The sequence below is a fragment of the Chionomys nivalis genome, chromosome 16 (assembly GCF_950005125.1).
Source record: "Chionomys nivalis chromosome 16, mChiNiv1.1, whole genome shotgun sequence".
Taxonomy (NCBI): Eukaryota; Metazoa; Chordata; class Mammalia; order Rodentia; family Cricetidae; genus Chionomys; species Chionomys nivalis.
In genome coordinates this window covers 35,373,174-35,398,123 of record NC_080101.1, presented here as the reverse complement: position 1 = coordinate 35,398,123, position 24,950 = coordinate 35,373,174, and the positions used below count along the sequence as shown (strand labels likewise).

Here is a 24,950-nt window from a genome sequence, read left to right as displayed (position 1 = left end):
TTCAATTTTACTAAAAACTTTGAGTTGCCCTGAAATTCTACAGTGAACTTTTCCTGTCTTGTCCCTCTTTGTCATCTTCCGACTTTCAGCCCTTATGATGGTACCCTTTTCACTGACCCTCAGTTCCCAGAGGCTCTTTTTTCCTCATCCCTCCACTTGATTCTGATCTGTGATGATCCACCAAGAGTCATATTCGGTGGTGGATTTCCTCTCTCCCACTTGCTGACTTAAGATACAGACCTAATTGGCTCTCAGCTTCCTCCTTATCCAAATGTGGCTGCGGATGGCACACACTGACTCTCCTTTAGTGCCACTATGCATCCTTAGACGTCAGCCTCTCCTAAAATTTAACTCTCTTTCCAGTCCATGCTGTAGACTGACCTTGTTTTCTGTTTAAGAATGTTAGAGTCATCAGAAGACAGGTCCTTCAAGTTCTCTGGGGTTTTGGCTACTTGCGTCAGTGCCTACCTTCTCTGTTCTCTGTTTTTTACAACTGACTGCCCATGTTTCTAGTCTAAGACAAGACTCTGTTTGCATGTTATACCCTCTCTACCTTTCCCAGCAGATAGATAACTTTCTCCTCTTAGGACTTTTCACCTTTCTACTGAGACCATTTCAAGCTAATAGTATGCATTCAGATGAACTGACTTCTAGCATCAACTTCACTTAGATTGCTTAGATTGCTCTTACACTACTACTGCAGAATTATTCTTGTGGAGGTCACCAGTTATCTCTGTATAACTATAGTAAATGAGTGGAATTTTATATTCACAATTGATGCTAATGAATGTTTGGCATTCATCACTCTCTCCTTACACTCTCTAAAGTTGTTGTGCGGGACCCACTAATCTGAATTTCACATTACATTTCTGGTCATTTAGAGTTGGGGGGGTGTTTGTTTGTTTGTTTTTGTTTTGTTTTTTGGTGGTTATTGTTTTGGTATTATTTTGTTTTACAAAACAAGTAGAATCCAAGACTTTGTGAATGCTAAATAAATACTATGTCTCTGAGACCATCCCCAGCTTATTCTTGAGCTTGTCTTTGTTTGTATTCCTCATTTCATCAGCTTTAAGTGCTAGAGTACCAAGGGCTCAGCCATTGGCTTATTCCCTTAGCCATTCATCTCCATCTCCTTGGTTACCTCTTCCAATACCAGGACTTCGACAATGCCCCCCCAGCAGATCATGCCTCTATTTGTAAAAGCAGCACAGGGCACTGACCATCTGTAGATAGTGTGTAGGTGTGTTACACCAGTCCCTCTGTCTTCATAGTAGTTGATAGAAACCTTCTCTGTGGCACCTTTGGGAGCCTGAGCTGGAACTGGAGCCTCAGGCTTGGTTTAAACCTTAAAATTTTTCGGCACAGCCAACAACCCTTAGCCGTGTAGCTTCAAATCTGCTTCCCGAGCTTGGAATGAACAATGAAAGCTAGAATGCTGAGTTGGTGGCACCTTGGGTTAACCACCTTGGGCTTCACGGGATCCTTAATGGCCTCTGCAGTGCATTGCTCTTTCCATAATTGTCTGCATCTTCTTCAGGCCTTTCTTGTTGTGCTTCTTCAGAAAGAGCATGTTCCTCAGGAACTTAGAGTCGTTAAGACATTAGTATCTTTATGACTGGGTTTCTTGATGCTGTCCTGTGCCATTTGGGGGATTTTTGTTGTTGTTGTTGTGTGACTCTTGGACTTGGCCATGTCTGCACGGTAACCTGTTGCTCCAGAAGAGAAAGAGCGTTTGTTTTCATCTTATACCTGAGCTCCACCCTCATATATCCAGAACAAGAGTCCTAGTAGCGACTCCAACAATGCTCTCCAAACTGACTTCTAGCTATGTGCTTCAAACTCATCCACTGGTCTCCTCATCTCAGTTTAAACCCTCAGTTCTACTTCAGGGTTAAACCCTTACGTTAGTCTCATCTGTTTAGAAAACTGACTGATTCTTTATTGTGCCGTCTGTAACCTTCATGTAAAATGGGCTTGTTTAGGGTGTCTAATTGGTGTGGAAGTCTTGCTGTTTTTATTTTTGTCTTCTCAGTTATTGAATGAGACATTCATATCATTTCAACCTGAAATTATAAATGTTTCTGCTTTCCTAGGCTCATTCATGGACATCGCTTCTACAAATACCAGTAATAAAAGTGACACGAATCTGGAGCAGGTTCCTGCCACAAATGATACTATTAAACGCTTAGAATCGAAACTGCTAAAAAATCAGGCAAAGCAACAGGTTTGTTATTAAAGTAAAATTGCATGGTTTTCTTACTAGTAGTTATAACATTACACCAAATAGGTCACTAGTTTGTCACGCATGTAACAATCTTAAGCTTTCTTCCTGCACCAGACCAATGAGCTTATGACGAGAGACATGAAATTTTGCTGCCATTTGTTATCAAACAAGTTGTTTTGGTTTCTGCTGGTTGTTGCTGTTGCCAACACCTGCCCCTTCCTCCATGTGATCCACCCTAACTAAGGGTCCTATGCAGTGTGAAATACATTTTGTTCTATGGGCCAGTTAAGGAATTCTCATAAGACTGTCACTTCATCCTGTTCGGGTTGGTTGTACTGTGGCCATTGCTCGTTAGACTACTCTCAGCGGCATGTATCTGAGCTTGCTCTCCTTTTTTTAGCTCCCTCCCGGTATAAAATTCCGTCTTTCAGAACAGTACCATAGTCATAAAATCCACTTGTCATCTTCCTGTTTGCCTGCCCTGGATCTTTACATAAAAAGAACTGCAATAATTGAGATTGACCTATAATTTTAACAGAGTGAATCTGGACGGCTGAGCTTGGGAGCCTCTCGTGGGAGCAGTGTGGAGAGCTTGCCCCCGACCTCCGAGGGCAAGAGGATGAGTGCGGACATGTCTGAGATAGAAGCGAGGATCGTGGCGACCACAGGTAAAGGGGCTGCGAGTCCAAAGAGAAAATGACTGTGGTTTTACATGGTGCTCACAATTGTTTCCAGCGGGGCTGCAAGGTGTTTCTGTCTTCTATGTACTTATGTGAACAGATGGCAGGGTTACAGTACGCTTTCTAAACTTCCAGCATAAATTTGTATATTTGGCTCAAATTTTAAATAAGAAATATGACTTAAAAATTCTTTGGTTTATGAAATACATCTTTCTAGTTACAGATTTTATCAAATAGAATTATTTCTCCTCAAACATAAACTAGCTCTAAAAAATTGAAATTCCACCAATACCAGAACAGTGCAGTGACAGAGTAATTTACCACTGTTTATATGCTAAGTCAAAGAAACAAAAAAAAAAAATTGCAGAAAATTGTGCTCCAGGACTATGTTGTCGTCCCACTATCCTGCCAACGGCAAGAATAGCCGAGCTAGTAGTAGTTGTTTATTTGATGGTAGAATGAGATAGCAGTAGTTTCACCAGACATTGATTTTGCTAGTGTTTAAATTTCATTTTATAAGCTCTTAAAACATTGCAGTAGACAGAGTGGTCAGAATGAAAAGGAATGGTGTTTGGTCACCTGATCAATTGGCACTTTTTTTTTTTTCTTTTTTTTGCCAGATTTTATTTTAGTGGTGCATATTTAGTTGGGTCTTACTTTGTTATTTCTGATTTTTCCAAGGTTAGAGAATGAATTACAAAAATGAACATTGTATTGGAGAATGTGGAAGTATAAACAAGCAACAAAACTTACAAATTCTCAAAGGATATTTTCGTCTATCTGTATATCATTTAATTATAGATAGAGACTTTATTTTTTAAACTTAGTTGTTTTCTAAGTAAAATATTCTGATTCTGTGTGTTCTTTTGTGGAAAGTGGCATCCAGATGAACTGTACTGTATTTGTCTAAACTAATCACAGTCCCTGAGTTTATCAACCTCACTAAAGCCTTTAGCTAGGAAAGAATCTGGAAATAACAGTGTCTGAACACATAAGCTGTGATCACACATAGACAAGTCTAGATATGCCCGTGGTCACTAGGCAGCTGGTTTTCTGTGTCCCTGTGTGTCACAGTCTCTATTTAACTTCTGTCCTCAAGGTTACCTTGTGGTCTAAAATGGCTGGTATAGTTCACCCATCACTTCTACAGTTCAGGGGGCAGGAAAGAAGTGGTAACCGAAGAAAGCAAGCTTCGAAGACCTTTTCTACAACTTCTACATACTCGCCATTAGCCAGAGTAACATGGTCAGGTGACCTGTACTTATCTCTAGGAGAAGGGATCTGCATCCGTAGCTGACATTGCTGCTCTAGTAAAGTTAGAGTCCATTGCTAAGGAAATGGAGAGACCAGAGACTAGCAGAGAACTGGCTGTCTCTGCCCTGGGTAAATCCTCAGAAAGTGTCAAGCTGAGCAGAGGTCAGTGGCCTTCTACCGGCCTTCATGATGCACAGTTGTCTCTGGACAGAGCCATACCCCCAACACTTTTGGGGAACCATTTCACTTCACAAGTGTCATGCAGAATAGACACATCATACTGATTTCTGACCTAAAAGGGAAAGTCATGTTATGGTAATAGTTGATGCTTTTGTTGAGTCTAATTTTTCTAATCAGTTACAGGTTTGTAATTACATGTTGTAGGAATGACGTTTTTTCGAGTTCAAGGATAATCAGATACAAATAAATTACTTTGTCCTCGCTGTGCTATCTAAATGTAGAACAATACATCCTTGGAATTTTTTAATGACTTGTCTTACTTTAAAGATTCATACTCCAGCTTTTAACAGCCTTCATATTTAACAACTAAATACCCTAGACTTTGAAAGCTATAGTGTTCAGTTTAATAGAAATACTTATGGAAATATACATTTTATGCTTTGATTTGATAACTATTGTTTAATCATGGGATTTAATTTATAGCACATTCCAAGAAGCACCTAACTTAAAGAGCTATCTGGTCCTGTTTGTGCCATCAGCACAAATCTGGCAGCTTACCTTACTAACTCCACTCTTCCTCCTCCCACCCATCCATTCCCTACCCTCACCTCATATCACTGATTTTACTTAGGTAGGATATTTCTAAGAACACATTGGAATTTAGCTTCTCCGTATCCTGCAGTTTTGTCTATCTTTGTTGTTGAGTGCTTTTTTTTTTTTGTCCTGCTAATTGAAGCCAGTGTGTAAAACATCTTAGACTGTTTGGTTTTTGCTCTTAACAGCACCTTCCTAAGCATGGATGAAAAGTTAGATAGTTGTGCATGCCGTTCTGCATGAGATGTAATTAACATGACTATTTCAGAACTCTTCTATTTTGCAGTCATTTCCTGTGTTACTGTTTGTGGTTGTTTGCATGTATACTGTACATGTGTGTTTTTTCAGCCTATTCCAAGCCTAAACGGGGCCACCGTAAAACTGCTTCATTTGGCAACATTCTGGATGTCCCTGAGATCGTCATATCAGGTATCATAGACCACCTGTGTTGGTGTAACAGCTATGGAACTGGATTAATGATCCTGGTACTTTAAAATGCTTCTTGCTCCAATTTTCATATGATCTGAAAATAGATAGCTCACATGCAGTATCCAGGGAGACAGGTCGAAAACTTATATTGCACACTGAAACCAACCTGCAATCGCAATTTCACATCTCCAGTGATAGGAATCAAGTGAAAAGAAAAGAAATAATGGAGAACACCATCCCTCCTCATGTTTACGCAGTCTTCTGTCGAAAGTGAGAGAGTAAGCTGTGCCTAGGTCTATTTTGTACCTAGCAGAAAAAGGATCCAACTGCTTGAAACATGTGCTGTCCTTGTCTTCTTCCTTCCCTGCCCAGCCTGTGTCTGGGGGCCTGCAGCTGGAAGAAGAGAGCTGCTGCACTGCATTATCGTAACCTGGAGGGCAGAGGGTGGATACCAGGCAAGACCTGCCATTGTAGAAACAAAACTGCCAGGACAGCTGCTTAGTTCTGCTGCTAGTGTGTTAAAACCAACTGTGCTTTACACCTGACTCACACATGGTGCTTCAGTGAGTCAGCTGGTAAATGCTTTTATACCTTATGTGATCCTTTCATAGATGAATAAAAGCCACCATTTTTTAATAAAATCTTAAATGGCATAATAACCTTCAATATATTTCTTACAATGATTATTTGGGCCAATGAGGTGACTTAGCAGGTAAAGGCACTTCCTGATCAGCCTAATGACCTAATTCCTAGGACCCATGTGGTGGGAAAACAAACAGAATCCCAAAAGTAGTTCTTTGCTCTTCACATACACACAGGGGGACAAGATAAATAAAATACAGATTTTTTTTTTTAAATTATCCCTGTTTTAAAAAAATAACAATTTTCCTTCCTCTCTTGACTCTATTATAGAGATGATATTTTTCACATGTGTGATTGGATGGATTCTTTGGCATTCTTTATTTTTGCCCATGAAAGTACTTATTTAGCACTGTTTTTAAACTGTAGTTGAATACCTAATTTTTTCTAGCTAAACTTAAAACTAAGGGATAAGGACCATGTATTTGTTAATTATTGTTGATTCTGTCAGTAGTAACTGTCTCCATAGTACTTACCACACTGAACATACTGTTTAATAAATAGGTTTATTAAATGAGTACATCATTGAGTATCTCTAATAGCTAGAAACTAGGACACAAAAAATATAAATTATAGTTTTGTGGGCCATTTTATCTAAATAAAGGTAATTTGTACTAATTTTCTTTAATATTCAAAGTGAAGTTTTTAAATTGTCACCACTGTTAACTCATTTCTCACGTAGTAATTTTTATTTATTGATGGCTTCTTTTTATACTATTTGTGATTATTTCATTTCCCTACTGATAGATATAATATACTACCTAAAAATGGCAACATTTACATTTACATAGATCTGTATTAACCGTAAATACATTACAGAATCAGAAAATTTACACAAGTAGCAATTTAATCTTAAGTCTATAAGTGTAAAGGGCAGACAAAATAATGGGGGAGTGTTGAAGGGAGCGGACCCCTTGTTCTGTCCCGCCCGGTTAGCTTATACCTGAAATAATCACACAGAAATTGTGTTAATTAAATTACTGCCTGGCCCATTATTTCTAATCTCTTATTGGCTAACTCTCCCATATTAGTTTAACCCATTTCTAATATCTGTATATCACCACGAGGTTGTGGCTTACCAGGAAAGATTCTAACCAGCGTCTGTCTCAGGCAGGAGAATCATGGTGTCTGCCTGTCTATCCTTCCCAGCATCCAGTTCTGTCTACTCTGCCTACCTAAGTCTGCCCTATTTAAAAGGCCAAGGCAGTCTCTTTATTCAGCCAATGAAAGCAACACATAAGCAGAAGAACCTCCTACACCAGGGAAGAAAGAAGAAACATAGTAATATCCTAGTGGGGTAAGACCTAGTACTGTGTAATGGCCAGAGGTCCGGTGCTCTTAACCTGTATAGCTCTAGACAGTCTGCCTGAAAGAGCTAGTCTGAAAAGTTGGCAGTACTGAAGCCGGGAAGTCCTGGAAAGATGCTATTTTATTTTTGTATTTTATTAAAATGTATTTATTTATGCATATGAGTGCTCTGTTTGAATGTATGGCCTCATGACAGACAGAAAAGAACATCAGATCCCATTATCATGTGAGCCATGATATAGTAGCTGGAAATTGAACTTAGGTCCTCTGGGAGAGCAACCAGTGCTCTTAACCACTGAGCCATCTCTCCAGCCCTGGCAAGATGCTTTTTTAAAGCTAGATAGAGGTCATCTTAATGGACTAGATAGAGGTCATCTTAATGGACTTTCATTGCACCCTTGTACCTAAATTGAAAGTGTACCTGTATCCTAGATATAGGATTAAAATATGCTTCTGAGCGGTTCTTCCCAGAGCCCGCAGGCTCCACTCAGCTCTTCTGACTCAGTTCACATTGTGTTTTTTACTCTTCCATTGAACTCACAGAACGTAGAACATGCCACCCTTAGTGCTTTTGTAGTGGGGAGCACTTCACTTAGGGAGACTAGGACATTGGGTCCTTTTGAAATAAGCACACCTTAATTCTGCTGTTACTTTCTAGGATAGCAATGCTATTTCAGTGAAAGTATTAGTTAGCAATAAATAGTTTTAAATGTTCTTATTAGGTCTTCCTTTTCAGATATCTAAACACTAATCAATTTTCCCTTCTTTAATAAAAAAATATAGGCTCTAGAACTACAACTGATAGTCATAAAAGCCAAACACTAACATATCTCTAACTTACATTTTTAAATTAAACTTAGTAATAAAGCCCACCCTTTGGGAATATCTCATTTTCTGTTAGCATTTTAATTAGAAGATGGCATTTATCCCAAATTTCCTAACACTAACAGAATTGCTTTTCCACCAAGTGTTTTTCTGACAAATGCTTTGGTCTAAATACTTTTTTTAAATGTCTAAACTCTCGTTTACCAGCACTGGAACTCAGTTCTAAATATTTTTGCATAATTGTTTCACTTACCACAAATAAACAGTCCTAGTAATCCTTTGCTTTGGCTGAGTGCTGTGCACTGAGTCCAGTGCACAGGTTGACGTGAGCTCCCTCTCCCAGCAGCAGCGCTCCTTCAAGCTCATGCAGACTTGACATGAACATACTTTTCTTTCTCTGGCATTTCTCTATATGTATATGGTGAGTTTTGTTCCTGTTCACCCCATCCCGTCATCTTCCTCCTGCTCATCCTCTTCGAAGGAATCCCCTTCCTGCTTTGATTTGTCACACATGCTTCCATCATGGGGGAAGTAGGAAAGTGCCTGGCACTAGCCCAGGCAAAGACAGAAATCCTAATTCCCCTCACTAATCTTTGCTTTTCAAAAGCATTATATATTATTTGCATCATTCATGTAAGAAAGAAAGCTACTTGGCTACCATCAGTTTCCAGTCCTTAGGTCATGCAGGAATCGGCTTTTAATATAATACTAAGGGACTCACTCATTTGATTATGAGAGTGTACAAGTTTCATACCTCATCTCATTGCTGGGGCTGGTAGGCTGGCAGACTTTGGCATAGTAATGCTCCCTTCAATTCCCACTGTCCCCTCCCCTGCAAGGGATGCTGTAGCTGAGGCTTGTTCTTATACCAAGCAGGACACCATTAAGAGCTGCACATCAGTTGAGTACAGGTGACATTGTACTGCTTACACATCTGTGCCAGGTGCTGTCAGCTCTCCCTAGGCAGAGTCGGTACAGATGAGAAGGTTCTCGCCCATGGTTAGGACATTCATCCAATAACTGCTTAATACATTTGCTTGTTACATTATGCACTGATAAATGGCTCTGAGAAGAAGCAGTGGGCTTTTCTTAAGTGTCTTCCCTTGACATTTGAGTTTTGAAAGCATGATCCTTTCTCCTTTCAGCCAGTGACTTATTTTTTTCTTTTTTGGTTTTTTTTTTCCCTTTGGTTTGATTTGGTTTGGTTTGATACAGTTCCTCTGTGTAACTCTGGCTGCTGTGGAACTTGCTCCATAGACCAGGCTGGCCTCAAACTCAGAGATTAGCCTGCCCCTGTGTTTGGATTGCTGGGAAGTGTGCATCACCACTGTCCAGCTTCCAGTGACCTGTAATAGATTCTTTTGTTTCAAGAAGCAGAAATGGGTGAGGTATTATTGGATTGCTTTAAGTTTTCTGATTGTTTTTCCTTCTACTATTTTAGTAAAGAAATTAAGATCTTGAACTTTGCTTTGCCCTCAAGTTTTTAATTTTTTTCTTCAAGGTCTAATAATTTATTTGTTACTCTTAAAGACTTACTTTTGACTAGACTCACACTTAGAAGCTCTCAGCAGGGACAGCCTATGTGTCTTGACAATCTGTTTCTGGTGTTTTCTTTACCTTCCTTCATTCTCTGAGCCAAAACTTTAGCATATTCTGCAATCTCCTCCTTGTGGTTTTTAGCACACTGTTTCTTCAGAGCAGTGCACCAGGGGAAATAGAGTAACAAAATGCTGAATCTAGGGTGCTTTGGTCCTAGGCTTCTTGCCTCCTTTGTACAAGGCTGAATGACAACAATTCGACAGACATCATCTTCTTTAGAGAGATTGAAAAGCTTTCAGATTCTTCTAGTTCTTTTGGTCCCCATCCACCCAGGCACATTAGTTGTACAGACCAGGAATATCCTTCTCCTTTTTAAGTAGCAAAGTTGAGAACACTCAGATTGGCATCCACAAGGCGTCCATCAGCAGACTCTCCAGTCCTCCTCGCTCTATCATAAGAACGCACCTTGCTCAACAGTGGGCGTACTCTGACAGTTTGCTTCGTCAGGGAGAATTTTGTGATTCCCACCACTAATTCAGACCATACAGCCCTTCCACACTTCACCCAGAGCATCAGCACCCACTTCTGTGGCCATGCAAATCTAGAAAGTACGAAGCTTGAATTCATTGTCCACTTCAGTGAGTTTCTGAGGGCCAGTACCTACAAAGGAAATCTCTGCTTCATCTTGACATGGCTGCTGCCCCATGTTTTGATCTGGTTCTTTCCTCCCTTTTCCTCATCTCATGTTCTGATGGGATTATATTTTGCAAAACTATCCTGGCAGTGGGAGGTCATCTATTTCAGCTGGTGTTAAAATAATCCAACTTTCACGTTTCTTCAAAAGCAACATTTGTTGAAGATGAATAGGTAAAATGCCTGAAAGTTACATGAAAGGAGCAGCAACCTTCCCTGCTTTAAAATGGGGAGTAAGAGTCTGAGGAGTTTATTCTTTTTTTAATATTTATTTATTAATTATGTATACAATATCCTGTCTGCGTGTATGCCTGCAGGCCAGAAGAGGCCACCAGATCTCATTACAGATGGTTGTGAGCCACCATGTGGTTTCTGGGAATTGAACTCAGGACCTTTGGAAGAACAGGCAATGCTCTTAACCACTGAGCCATCTCTCCAGCCCAAGTCTGAGGAGTTTAGAAAGCAGATTTTGTTCAGAACTTTTTTAAAATAATTTTTTTATTTCTTGAGATTATGATGCAACTTCATCATTTCTCTCCCTTTTCGAACCTTCAAACCCTCCTATATATCCCCTCCTTTCAAATGTTGGTGTCAGTAGTGGTAGTGGTGTGTTAGGTGTTTGTTCCTGAATTTATAAATACAACTTGCTCAGTCTGTAGAATGATACTTGTGGTACTGGGTAGTCAATTGGGCTGCTCTTCTCTGGGGAAGCCTGTTTCTCCAGCCTGGACATTCCTTAGTTGCCTGTAGTTTTTGTCTAGGGTTGAGACCTTATGAGCTTTCCCTTTGTGATGTCACTGTCTGTTGCTGTCCTAGGTCATGTTTAGGCTATCATGTTGGTGAGACTTCATGCATGTAGCTTCTGGCATTTCTAGGAGATAGTCCCACAGCAAATTTCCTGGTCCTCTGGTTCTTGTCTTTCTTCCCTATCTTCTGCAATGCTCCCTGAGCTTTAGGTATGGGTGGAAGTTGTGTTGTAGATGTATCATTTAGGACTGGACCCTGCATTTATGCATTTGATCAGTTGTGGTTTTCTGTAGTGGACTTCACCCATTGCATAGAGACATTTCCTTGATAAGAGGTAATAGCTATACCTATCTGTGGGCATAAGGACAAATATTTAGAATGTAGTTAGAGATGCTATGGTTTAGCAAAGTGGTGGCCATAGGGTTTTCTCCAAGATCCATGACTTCACTACTTCTGGGTAGTAGAAAAGGTTTCCAGTACTAAGCATGGTGTTCCTCTTGTTGAGCAGGTCTTACATCCAAGTAGAGATATGTTTTGAGCATATTTGTCAAATATTAGATATTAGTCATATGTTTGGGTCTCCTGTTCTGTTCTATCTGTCTGCGTGTCTGTCTACTTTTGTGCCAGTACCATACTATTTTTATTACTTTGGCTCTGTGATGTATCTTGAGACCTGGAGTGGTTTGTGCTGTCATTGGTCTATTGTTGTTCTTTATTTGTCCTTGGTCTATTGTGGTTCTTTATTTGTAATTCTAAAATCAATAGTCAGGGAAGAGCACTTGTGCCCTAACGTCATTTTGTGAGTGACTGGAGTGATCAGGGACACCAGGTATGATTATAATGGTTCAAAGTCGACTGGGGAAAATCACAGACACACACACACACACACACACACACACACACCTGTGAACAAGCAGTATAATTGAAACAATCTGCTGCATTTTCTCTTATACTAGTATAAAAATGTTATTTATAGTTTATACCAGCTTGATTACTACTATAAAATAAAACAAATACTCAGAATGTAACTTACAAAGTCACCTTATAAATACTGATATTATAGTCATAATATGTACATATCTTGAAAACAAGCTAAACTAGAAAATGTAATAGAATATTAGTCTTAATTATGATGCTTGATTCCACTTTAAGGCACTTAAATAGCCTCTGATTCACTCTAGATATGCATTACCTTAAAATATTACCAGTTGAGGGCATGGACAATGCTGTTTTACTGTATTTTTGTGGTTTCTAAGTCTGTGATAATATGGCCTGGTATGAAGACAGACAGAATGCCTTCACCAAAAATGATATTTCATCTTAGGTATTTCTTTACATAATAATATTTTTGAGCCATTCTTAACTGATGTATATAAAATATTTTGTACAATTTCCTAAATACCCTGTTTCTGGTGTTATTGTTTACATAGTATCATTCTTGAAGTTAGAAACAAGCCTTAAGTCTCCATGTTTTAGATCTCTTAGCCATATTTAGGTCTATTAACTGTCAAAAATAAATTAATACTCATTTTCACTTTTATAAGACATTAGCTGCGCTGTATATTTTTATAGCAAGAGTATAATGCAGAGAAAGGTTGAATAGGAGGACATTAACTGAGTTTCTGGCCCCCCTTCATCTTGGGTATTGACAAACCTACTGGCCAATGGGAGGGCCTTGCAGAGCATCACACCCTGGAGGCAGAGGCAGACTTGAGAGATATTCATTGTTTTGCTTTCCTCACTAGCATAAGAATAACGTTTTTCTCATGCTGTGTTTGAGTCAAGAACTAGTAGATACTAATATTTGTAAATATTCTTCAACTAGAATTATATAAATTATTACACATTTCCCAAATGAAAAGACAATACGGCAGGAGGATTTGAGCTTTTCTACAATTGAAAAGGTAGTCTCATTAACAATTGTAAGCCTTTGATTAGGGACTATGTTAAGATATTTCTGTTCACTTCCTATAGAATTTTATATTTGTGACTAGTTAAATAGAAAAGTTATTTAACTTAACAGTAAACATTCAGTGACTCTTTACCAAATTTTTTGTTACCAGGATCACATTTTATAATCTAAAAACTAAACTAGCATTTAGGTACATTGGCACCTATCTTTAGTCCCAGCAGTCAGGAGTCAGATGCCTGTGAATCTCTCAGAGTTCAAAGCCAACCAGGGGGCTACATAGTGAAACTCTATCTAAAAGAAATAAAATTTAATTAAAGAAAAATAAAAGAAAACAGGGGTGGCCCTCAAATTCTAATCTAATAAAACTAATTCCAAAGCAATACTCATCCATCATTAATAATTACTTTGGAAAACCTATCTGGTGTCCTTCTAAGAAGAGTCATAATTTGTTGAAATTACTAAGAGATTGTGGCAATGTAATGAGCACACATTTTTATACCAATTATAAATTGTATATATTTATATACAATTTGTATATTTACAAATTATACCATCAGTTTACTACTAAGCAGTAATTCAAAACTTACGTATATAATGTTACACAACGTTTTTGATCCTATTTTATGCATGAGAACAGTTTTTATTTAGAACTTACAAATCTCAGATTTTTCAACAGTTTGGGCAAAAGAAGTCTCCAGGATAATAGTTTGCTTTTAAGTGAAGAGTCTGCATGTGCTTTGAAAGTTTCCAGCATCGGGAGTGAACGCTGTGGACTGCTCTAGACCATATGAAAACGCACAGGGGTAGATTGTGTGAGACCTCAGGCAGTAGTCTTTGGACTTGTTCTGAAATGACTTAACCACTTGCTTAGGAACTCAGCTGTAGCTAAAAGAGCTGCTTTTTTGAGGAGTTAGATTGTGTCACTATGACACACTTAAGAAGTGAGCTGTGACGGCAGCTTTCTGATGTCCTTGCCTTTCATGTGGGGCCTGGAGGAGGGTGTGTAGCATGAACTGTCAGTGAGATCTTAGACAAACCACTTTTAAAACTTTCATTTTTCTCTTACAAATCATAGACGTTCTGGATTTTTTTTTTCTTTTTTAAGACAAGGTCTACAGAGTCCTAGCTGTCCTGAAACTCCCCAGGCTGGCCTTGAGCTCACAGAGATCCATCTGCCTCTGCCCCCTGAGTACTGGGATTAAAGACGTGTGCCATCACACCTGGCAGAAGGTCGGGACTTTTTACAAGGGCAATGTTGGGCGGTGCGTGTAGGATGCTGATTACTACTCAACATCATGCTGCCATCGGGCTTTCTGCTTCTGTTTGCTAGAATGTGTGTAATGCAGGTGTGCACATATCAGATAACTTTAAACATGGAGAATGAGGGCCAGTGAGATGGCTCAGCAGGTGGGAACTCCTTTCCAGAACTAACAATATGAGTGTGATCCCCAGAACTCAAGCAGGAAGGAGAGACCTGTTTCTCACTAATTCTCTTCCGACCTCCACACCCATGCTGTAGCAAGAGTACATACACACACACACACACAAAGTAAGACATATTTTAAGTGTAAAATGAGTACATTTCTAGATGAGTATTCAGTGAAAAAAAATTGAGAATTCAAATTTTCTAAGAGGACATCTAGTGATTTTCATTTGAAGTCCTAGGAGCTCGAGTTATTTATTTCGCATTCATATTTCTAAATTACGCCTTTTAAACTTAATATTGGAGCAACAAGTATTTGCTGATTGCAATCCTCTTTTGCTTTGAGCTGTTTGCCAGGTGGTTTCTGACATGGTTGTGCTCATTAAAATGAATTGCCTAATACTGCTTGCTTCCCCCATGCTATAGCATGAAACTCTCATTTTATGGCATTTGTTAACTGTCAGCTCTTCTTTACCCTGTTTCCTAAAAATTTTTCTCCCCCTTTTTTTCTGTCCCTCGGCTAAACTTGAACTCATATTTGGTGAAATTTTGGTGGCGATGTCATGGTTTGCAGACACATACGCTGGGTAGTTCCTCAGATTCATAAATGTTCCTGACCTGAAAAAAGAGTTCCAAACACTTTTATAGTCTGTCTCAACTGTGCTAATTTTAGGATGAGAGTGTTGAATGAAATGGGCCTAAAATGGCTCACTAGTCGGAGTAGTGCCCTTTTTGTTTTGGGGAAACAAATAGTTAAAAGTATTTATGAACGTGTCTGATTCAATAAGTACAGTTTGTTTTACTTTGTAACCAAAAGTTGGGACATTTCAGAATAAACTGAAACTTGAAGTAAGTTTGAATTCAGAGTATACAAAGAATTTTAGAACATTCTAAAATAGGAAACATTATGAGCTATACTTTCAAGAGTGACTATACATTTGAGTTTTATATTCACTACTTGTATTATTTCATTAAACATTCTTAATTCTATTCAAAGTCCATTTGGTTTATATATATAGCAATAATGAGATCACATGGGTTAAAATGCTAATGATACTGATTGGTTTTAGATACATTTTTTTATGTCCAAGATCATGGAGAGTGAAAAATACAAATGATTTGTCTGCTCAGCAGAACAAAGCTGTTGGAGTGTGTGTCTTGAGTGCTGCCTGCTAGTTGGGGAATTATATGGTAGAGTTTTTGGGGTCAGAGGCATTGTGAATATTGTACCAGCTGTTTCTTGTAGTATTTCAGTGTTTCCTTTTTAACAGCTGATCTCTCATGTTAAAAGATACTGTATAAACAATCCTACTCCCAAGTAAAGGTGCTGAATGAAGCTGTTGTTTAAGTCAATCTGTTTTGCTGAAGACTTGTTTGTAGAATTCTTCTTTTTTTTATTGAGTTACAAAATGTTGTTAATATAGGTATTTCTAAAGTAGGGTGTTTATAATAGCCCATCTCCACAAGCTGTATATATTTATTTGAGCATAGAATGAACATTGTTCATCTCCCAGAGGAAACTGAGCTGTTACTAATGATGAATTACTGCATTCTGACAAAGACTAATGGGATTAAATGTGACTCGGGTCAATAATTTAAACCTAAGCATCCTCTTAGGCACTGCTGCCAGCTAAAGCCACACATGTCTTACAACCTGCTAGCTGTCTTACTGTGAAAACTGTAACGTAAGGCCCTTGAAATAGATGCCGTCATCAGCCCCAGCCCCCAGGCATTCATCTGTTTAAACACATGACAGAAGATGGTGGAAGACAGTCAGCTGCTGTTTGTGCAGTAGGAGTGTCATTGCGTTAGGGTATACTCTGCTGTGGGCCAGTAATTTTAGAGTTAATACACTACAGTTCTCTCTCTGTCTCTTTCTTTCTCAGTTTTTGGGTTGCTTTGTTTTTACAATGAAATTACTCATTCTTTTTCCTTTAAACGTGTTCCGTAGAGCCCTGGAGCAGCAGATTGCACTTCCTCTGCAGCAGTTACACCCTGATCCCTTGCGTGGGTAGACTGCAGTTTTACTTTTTTCTTGTTCTTGTTTTGTTTTAAGGCAACGGGCAACCAAGACGTAGATCCATCCAAGACTTGACTGTTACTGGGACAGAACCTGGTCAGGTAAGACTTAACATTCAAATTATCTGTCTGTAGAAAACTGTGATGGATAGAGTTCAAGAATAAACCATAATGTTCTGTAAAAATAGTTGACCTGAAAATGTAATCAGGAAGTTTATTGCTACTGAACTTCAGTCCATAGCAAAGATGAAAAAGCACCAATGTTCCTAATTGAATTTGGACTGTATGAGAAGACGTGTTGGTTCTCGTATGTTTGCGGAAAGCACTGTGTCCTGGAACTTAACAATGTACCTTTATCATTGTCCTCTTTTCCTGATAAGTGGAGTGAATACCTGCCTAATATTGTTACTCCTGGGGCTACCTGGAGAATCTTAACATCTTTTAATTTGATGTATCCACTGGTATGTTTTTCTTAAATACCCTTTGAATATAAATAGTAAACAGATGGCTACACTCAAGGAAGCTTCTGTTCTAATCGTTACAGATTTTATTGCTTGTTTTTCATGCACTTCTGAACTCCCCCATCTCTTTATTATAACTTTGCTGTAAGTAGCCCAGATAGTGCTATAATTTAAGCCATATTGACTCATATAGAGTTCTAATTAATCAGGTATATAAAGGTAGCTAAGTAATTCAGGTTTTTTCTGTTATTCAAATAATACACTTGACATGCATTTTTATCATGTTTTCTAAAAATGAATGAGTACTAAGTATGAGGTGTTTTGTTTTCATGAGTATAGTATTCATATGAAGTAATAAAATTATTGCATAGTGGTTCATGTATACATGGAAAGTATCAGTGTAACTTACTTTGAAGAAATAGACATTAATACTTTTATTATTTGTTTTACAAGAATTAATACTTTTGTGTTTCTAATAAAGGAGTGTTTTCTAGCTCTCTGTTTAACTTAAAAATATCTTGATAGTCCAGGCATTGTGTTACACACCTTTAATCCCAGTACCTGAGAGGCAGAGGAAGGTGAATGTCTATGCATTTGAATACACCCTGGTCTATATAGTGAGTTCCAGGACAGTCAATACTACAAAGAGCAACCCTGTCTCAAAAATAAAAGAAAAAAAACCTGATAAAGTGATTAATATCTTTGACTTTATTTAAATCTGGTAATATTTTATGACAACTTATACTGCACACATACAATATATATGCATATAATCTTAAAATATAGAAATACATATGCATTATTACTTATTTAGAGTCATTATTACTTTAAACCTTTTCTCACTCATTCAGTAGTGATTTTTCCCCCAGTATATTGGTTCTTATGATGCCCCAGAACTTTTGATTTCCCTCAGTGATCTTTAAAGGCTTTAGTCAGCCTGTTTAACATCTGGTGTTTGCTTTGAGTTCATAGTCTTGATGAGCACAAGCTTTTAAGCTGTGTTTACTATTACCATCGATATTCTAGTTATTTGAACCCTGAGCCAGTGTTCTCTGGCAGTACAGAGTCGCTGCTAATATGAGACCTTCAGCCTGAACTTTCCCAATACCAAGTCTTGCTAATCTCTCCACTGCTCATACTTAGCTTAGACCTGTCAGTAGTAAAACCTAGGGACTGAGGCAGACTGTGGCCGAGGGACAGTCACTGGCATGAATTGTCATACACCATTCCAGAAGATACGGGAGAAGAGAGCATTTGATTTGTTAGTAATACTGCTCTAAAATAGTTTGTATAACCAGTGTTTCAAATTCATCCTCTTTACAAATTACCAAAGTATTAATAACCTTACAGTGCCTTGTGTTCACTTTGCAACGAGAGTGACGGAGAATAATCATACTGTACTGTGACTGCATTTCACACCAGGAAAGTGTCTACATGACCACTGGGTGGAATCCATGTAATTACTCATGAAAACAACACTCATTATGTGGGAGGGAGCGTTCACACAGCTTGGAGTTCCGGAACTTGACAGTGTGCTTTTTTGCAAATTCGTTGAAGTGATTGGCAGGTGGGGGTGGTGTGCTTCTGCGTTTATTTTTATTTTGAGGTTTGTTTCTGAACATTGAAATTGGTAAAAGGCCCATGTAGTACAGGCCCATGTAGTACGACTGTCATGAAAAGGAAGAGTGTGCTGGTGAAGCTTAGTGTTGCATCTCACAGAAGAAAGTGAGCCGCTCAGTTGTGTGTATTTGGGCTTGTGACTGAAAAAATCATTTCACTGGAATTACTTTTCTCCTATAAATTAAAATGCAGGACTTTGCGGGAGGGGTGCTTCCATTTCTACTTGCAATGTACATGGTTTACAGTTAACTTGGGAAGCTTAGGAAGCACTCAATGTACCTGGCCTCCTAGTGTCTTTGGGAAAGAAAAAAGCAACCGTTTACTAGCTATGTCAAAAAAAGATTGTTCTCAGACCCTAGGAAGATAAGGCAAAGCAAATCCACTTCAATGTATGAGGGTCACTGCCACCCCAAACACAAAAAAGCATTGTCATTCCATACAAACGAGAATGGCCACAGCTGCTTTACCAAGTGCAGCTCTCTCCTGTCTGTCTGCCCCTGTTAGCAGCAGCCATATGAGAGAGAACCTCTCTGTCCTCCCCCAAATCAACCAAACACAAAGTCTCCGTTCTATGAATTTCTTTCTAGAGCATTCTTAAAGAGATATTCTCTGGTGCCCCATAGAGAACCTTCATCACTACAATAAACTCAACTTTCTTCTACCAGTATGTTCCTGGCAGTCATTGGCTGGAGACTGACGGTACCAATAATGCCCAGTCTTGGTGGAGCCTTTTCTGCCCCCAGACTTGCAGGCAAGGTCTAATATGTCCCTGAGTGGCTTCAGATACATGGCAAAGGATGGCTTTGACATCCTGTTCCTCCTGACCCTCCTGCCTCTACCTCCCAAGTGCTTAGCTTATGGGTGTCAACTACTACCTCCTGTCTATGTGGTATTGGGAATCAAACCCAGGACTTTCTGTATGCCAGGCAAACATTACCAACTGAGCTGCCTCTCCAGCCCCTCAAGGACTTAAAGCAGACTATACTTACCTGATGAGTTTTCTTACATTTGGAGAACCACTACTGATAATAGCTGCCATTTGTTATGCACTGACTTTGGTACCAGGCAGACCCTTAAGAGACTCTACTTATCTATATCTTAGCCCTAGATAGTGTATACTTTTTTTGCAGATTGGTCACGTGAGAATTAGAGAAAACAAACCTCTATCTTCCTTCACATTTTCAGCACCCTGTTAAGAAGTAATTTGTGCTGAGGTAATCCTGGTGAGGTCCAGTGTTGTGGTTTGTCATTATCTGTAACTTCATTATTTAAGTAGTTTTTCAGTAATGATGAGCTTTAACTACCATATCATTGAACAAGAATAACCCATAATAAATACCACAATAGTAAATCGAGGCAGGTAACTAGACACATTTACTTTTTAAACATTTAGGTGAATCTTCCTGTTTTACTAAAATGATGTACTATAAATTAGATCTACATATTCCTTTTGGGGCGCCATCCTGTATACACCTACCATTCCACAATAATGCAGTTCCATTATCTAGAGAATTAGACACGATATGAACCCAGCGTGCTCCTTAGTTGTCCTGAGCTTCAGCATTCTTGTTCTACTAGACACTGTCACACCACTGTCTGCGGTTCCTATGGAATGTAAGAGTGCAGACCACAGTAGATGCTGGTCTGTGTTACAGGCCTTCCTCCATGCAGAGCTCTTGGTAATACTGCTTTGTCCTCCTCTTAATATTCTTGCTATCCAGCTATGAAATGAAAATTAGCACTGGGAAATCAGTTGAATGTTGCATTCTATTCTTTCTGTGTCAAGGGAAAAGGGGTCGGGGGCAGTGGATGAAAGCTTCTGATGTCCTTGTGGGTTCAAGGCTACTGTGTACTATGTAGAGATGCTGTTGTCCTTGTGGGTTCAAGGCTACTGTGTACTATGTAGAGATGCTGTTGTCCTTGTGGGTTCAAGGCTACTGTGTACTATGTAGAGATGCTGTTGTCATTGTGGGTTCAAGGCTACTGTGTACTATGTAGAGATGCTGTCTCACTCACTAAACAAAAGGCTGTAAATGGCGCAAGTTGCAGCCTGAAATTGTATGAGTTTGGATTTGAGAGCATTTCAGTGACTATTCTAAGTCCCTGGGACTGCCCTAGAGGGAGGAAGTGCCTATCTAAGTGCACGTTGACACATCTGTGCTTTAGAGTCATGACACATATAGCGCTGGGTCTCTGTGATTCTGTGACTGCGGGGACTAAGGTTCTAAAAGGTGTGAAGGACTTTCTGATGAGTCTGATAGCATCAAACATGGAAGTGCTTGACTTCATGGAATTATTTTCTTGTCTGCCCAATGAGACCTGAAAGCTTAAGATTTGATTTTATCAGTAGAATGCCCTTTCATAAGTACAGAGATAAGATTCCGGTCACAGGAAGGCAGCTATGGCCCATGTCTCATGCTGGCAGTTCACCCCTGGAGTGTACATTCGGCTTACATTCTTTTGCTGCCCCAGGTTACCATATGGTGTTTCTGTCCATTGTTGCCCTGCATCTCTGTGCTATAGTTCATGTGAGAAGAGGGTAAACTGGGCTTGTCTCAGGAAGAAGCAACCCGAGTGAACTGTAATAGGTGGAGAGCATTTAGGGCCATCAGAATTGGACCAACAAAATTTAAAGAGCAGATTCTGTAATGCGGTGTTTTCCATGATTATGAGCTGTAACGTAGGTTAGCCACAGAATAATTTTGTAATGTCAAATGATACCTAATATTCTTATTTATGCCTTGTATGTGTTTCAGATACTCTAAAAAGTTTAATTAATGTTTTTTGAGAACTTTAGATTTTCTATACTATTTTTTTCTTCTGTCCTTGAAGTTAAGTTGTTGAGGAATCTTTGGTAATATAAAGCCCAAGTTTATGTAGAAACTGACTATAAATATAACCAAAATTCTACTTCCAATATTAGCAGCTCCTAATGAATTAGATGCCTCATAGACCTGGTTTTGAACTAGGAACGGCTTGTTAGTGCTGTGCACTGCTGCATGGTCTCATCCTGTGTTTCCTACTTGCTCACAGGCCCCACTTGATGAGCGTTGTTCTTTTGTCAAGACCCTTAGCGTACCCTCATTTGACTATTGTGTACTGGAATTTATTTAAAGCTGTGGTACTCACGGCAGAGCAGAAGCTCAAACTCTGAGTGGACAGAGACACAGGTCCAACACTACCACCCTCAGCTTCTGAAGAATTAATTTCTCTAGGCTTTAGGGACATCAGCTTGGGGGCAAACTGGGATTTGTAGTTTTGATGCTGGAAACATTTTAGGACTTGGAAATGTAATAGTGTTGGAGATTTTAAGATGTCTTTAGTCTTAAGCATAGGGTTAAGAGAATGAGAAGCTCTCAGAAGAAAGATAGCCTGAGTACATCTCGAATTCCAGAGTAAGACATCGTCTGGTGTGGACATTGGTTTCTCCAGGGAGAGGCACAGTTGTCTTAGCATTAACCCTGTATACCATTTGGTTACTCAAGTCATATCTTATGGTTGCTAAGAATCCTCTGCTTTTCCTTTTCTCTTTAGATAAGATTATAGGGTAGATATAGAGGTGCCACAGATGAGATTAGAATCTTTTTGTTTGGTTTCGGTTTTTACTTTTTGTTGGTTGGTTTTTTTTTTTTTTTTTTTTTTTTGAGACAGGGTTTCTCTGTAGTTCTGGAACCTATCCTGGAACTCACTCTGTACACCAGGCTAGGAAAGAAGAATTTTAAAACATGAATGCCAAGCCCCTGGTGTGTAGATTGATTACTTGTCTTTTTACTGGGGTTTCAGGTGAAATTCCTAGGAAATTGCAGATTTGTGGCAGGGTAGAGAGAAGGGCCTTACATTGCTAGTTGTGTTTGAATGTTTCTCTGCTGGTGAGAGGCTATGGCTGGATTTCAGGATAAGGGATTATTCTTCATTCTTAGGTCCCCAAGAGTTTCTCTGCCTTAGAACACTTTACATTATTGCTTCTTCTTAATTTGTTTAGGCCAAAAATATATTCTCTAATATTAATGTAGATACTTTATTTTGAATGCTTCTTATCTGGTTTGTGTTTTCTATTTAACTTAGTATTTTTTTTAATTTTTCACATTTTTTTATTTTCATTAGTTTTTAATGGGAAGTATGAATGTGCTGAGAATGCAGGTGCCTGAAGAGGCAAGAGGTGTGGGATGTCCTGGAGCTGGAGGTTAGGCATGAGTGAGCCCTCTGGTGTAGGTACTGGGTACTCAGAAGAGCAGTAAGTGCTCTTAACCACTGAGTCATCCTTCCAGGAAATTAGATTTGTCTCTTAAGAATCACATTTCATTCATCCTGACAATTTGATTGGGGCTTTGTTTTTTTTTTACTTCTCACTTATGCATGTGTCTGTGTATGTTACATACAAATGCATGCTGCATGTATCAGTCCCCAAAAAGGCCACAGTAGGACATCAGATCACCTGGGGTGGAGTTGTGGCCTCTGTCGGGCCTCTGATTCGAACTCTGAAAGTAACCCCAGTCTTTCCAGCCCTGTGTTTAGGGTGTGTCTTGTCATTCGGAGCTTTACTGTTGTAGTTTGTGTTTGTTACTTTTAGTGGTAAGTTTGCTTCATCCTACTTGAGATTCCTGCCTTGTCTTCTTGCCGTCTTTGAACTTGAATGGGTGCATTCCTCGTTTCTTCTCACATCTTTTTGGGTGCAGACAGATCTTACTAGTTGTACTGAGTACCTTTGAGATCTTAACATGTATACCCGGCCTGCTGAACACATCTGCTCTTTCTGAACAGCACAGGCGTTTTAACAGCAAGGTTCTTGGTTATCGGGTTTTATTATTTTGTAGATTATTTTGCTATATTGTTTGGTTCTTTAGTAAATTAATTACTTTTTCCTTCACTTACAGTTTTCAATTATGTAGACTAGCAAATACCCTTTTCTATCAGAATTTCCTTCCAATTAATTGCATCCTGGCCCTTTTGTCAAGGAAAAACTTTTTGTTAAGTAGAGTTCCTACTTAGAAATTCCTATCATGAGAGTCTGGATGGTAAATTCAGTTTTTATCATCTGCAGGTGCTGTTCTGATCACATTCTTCATTTATTCTGAGCTGTTAGTTTTCTGCCAGCACTCTATAGCTAGAAATCAGCTTCTGTGGCTTTCTTTGTGGCTGTAGCTCATATTTTGTGAATGTGTTTTGAATATTTCTTCTGAAATGCATGAAACCAGTTGTGTTTCCAATTGGGAGTTTTCTTTTCAGATTTTGAAGTACTTGGATGTATATGATGGGGGCCTCTTGGTGATGAGGCCCGGGTCTGAATTCGTCCTTTGTCTTCCCTGTGCAATATGCATAGATAGCCTGCAGGTCTTTTATGTAATGGTTTCAGTGTCGCTGTGTTTGGACGGTAGCCTGTCACGTGAGCTGTTGGATAGGGGCGGTGTTTCTACTTGTGGCATCTTGTGAGCACTCAGTTACAGGTTTCAAAACATTTCTAATTTCAGGTCTGTGAAGTTAGGGGAGCTGTTAGTGAGGAAATAGCTGCCCTCTGCCTCTGGAGGCCACTTCTATTTTCCGTTTGTCTGTTCTCTGGAATTTGACTGTATATGACAATGTTGAACTTGGTGTATGGGTTTGTCTCCTTCTCATACCTGCTTGAGTCCGTCCTCCATTGATTCTGGACATGGTTTCTAGATGGACAGTGGGCACTCCTCTTCCCTTCATGTAGAGTCACTGAAGAAGGGATTTTCATGATCCTCCTGCCTCTGCCTTGAAGTATTGATCACAGGTGTCTACTACTGTGCTAGGCTTGCTGCCTGCTTTTGTCAGATTTTTTATTTTTTGCTAGTTTTCTCTTTCCCAGAGAGCAAAGCATTTCCTGGACCTCAGCTTCAAGCAGGGCTTTCTTCATGCCCTCTCGTCCTACAAAGACTCCTAGGTCCTTACTAGGCCTCATCACTAGTTGCTCTCAACACAGCAGACAATCCGGGGCTCTAGGTTGCAGTCCTCAGTGGTAGCCTGAGCACTCCCCAGTTCCCTGTTGCTCTGCGGGCTTTATTTCTCTATTTATCTCATCTAAGCTTATAAGTTTTGAAGAGATGTCTTGTACATATTCAACATACATTGTTTTGAGAATTTGAAATGTATTGATTATATACTGAGAATTCTATTTTCAAGAATCTCAGGACCTCTAATAATAAAATGGAAATATTTTGCATTTTACTAGAAATGAAGATGTGTCTTGTCAATTCTTAAAAAAAAAAAAAAAAAATGACACTTTCCCCATCTGCATTCCTTCCTGCAGGTGAGCAGTAGGTCATCCAGCCCTAGTGTCAGAATGATCACTACCTCAGGACCAACCTCAGAGAAGCCAGCTCGCAGTCATCCATGGACCCCCGATGATTCCACAGGTGACCAGCTTAGCTTCTCACTATTCTTT

At 39.2% G+C, this 24,950-nt stretch overlaps 1 protein-coding gene across 2 annotated transcripts in view; it reads left to right on the top strand.

Moving 5' to 3' along the window:
• Map3k7 (mitogen-activated protein kinase kinase kinase 7) overlaps positions 1-24,950 on the top strand; it is a 63,133-nt gene that overhangs the window by 26,995 nt on the left and 11,188 nt on the right. Inside the window, exons 10-14 of one of the 2 annotated variants that reach the window (XM_057790857.1) lie at positions 2,094-2,224; positions 2,763-2,892; positions 5,281-5,361; positions 16,504-16,568; positions 24,816-24,921. In XM_057790857.1, the coding sequence (XP_057646840.1) occupies positions 2,094-2,224; positions 2,763-2,892; positions 5,281-5,361; positions 16,504-16,568; positions 24,816-24,921 (513 nt within the window). The remainder of the gene's footprint in view (positions 1-2,093; positions 2,225-2,762; positions 2,893-5,280; positions 5,362-16,503; positions 16,569-24,815; positions 24,922-24,950) is intronic. The other variant, XM_057790858.1, reaches the window with a different exon arrangement.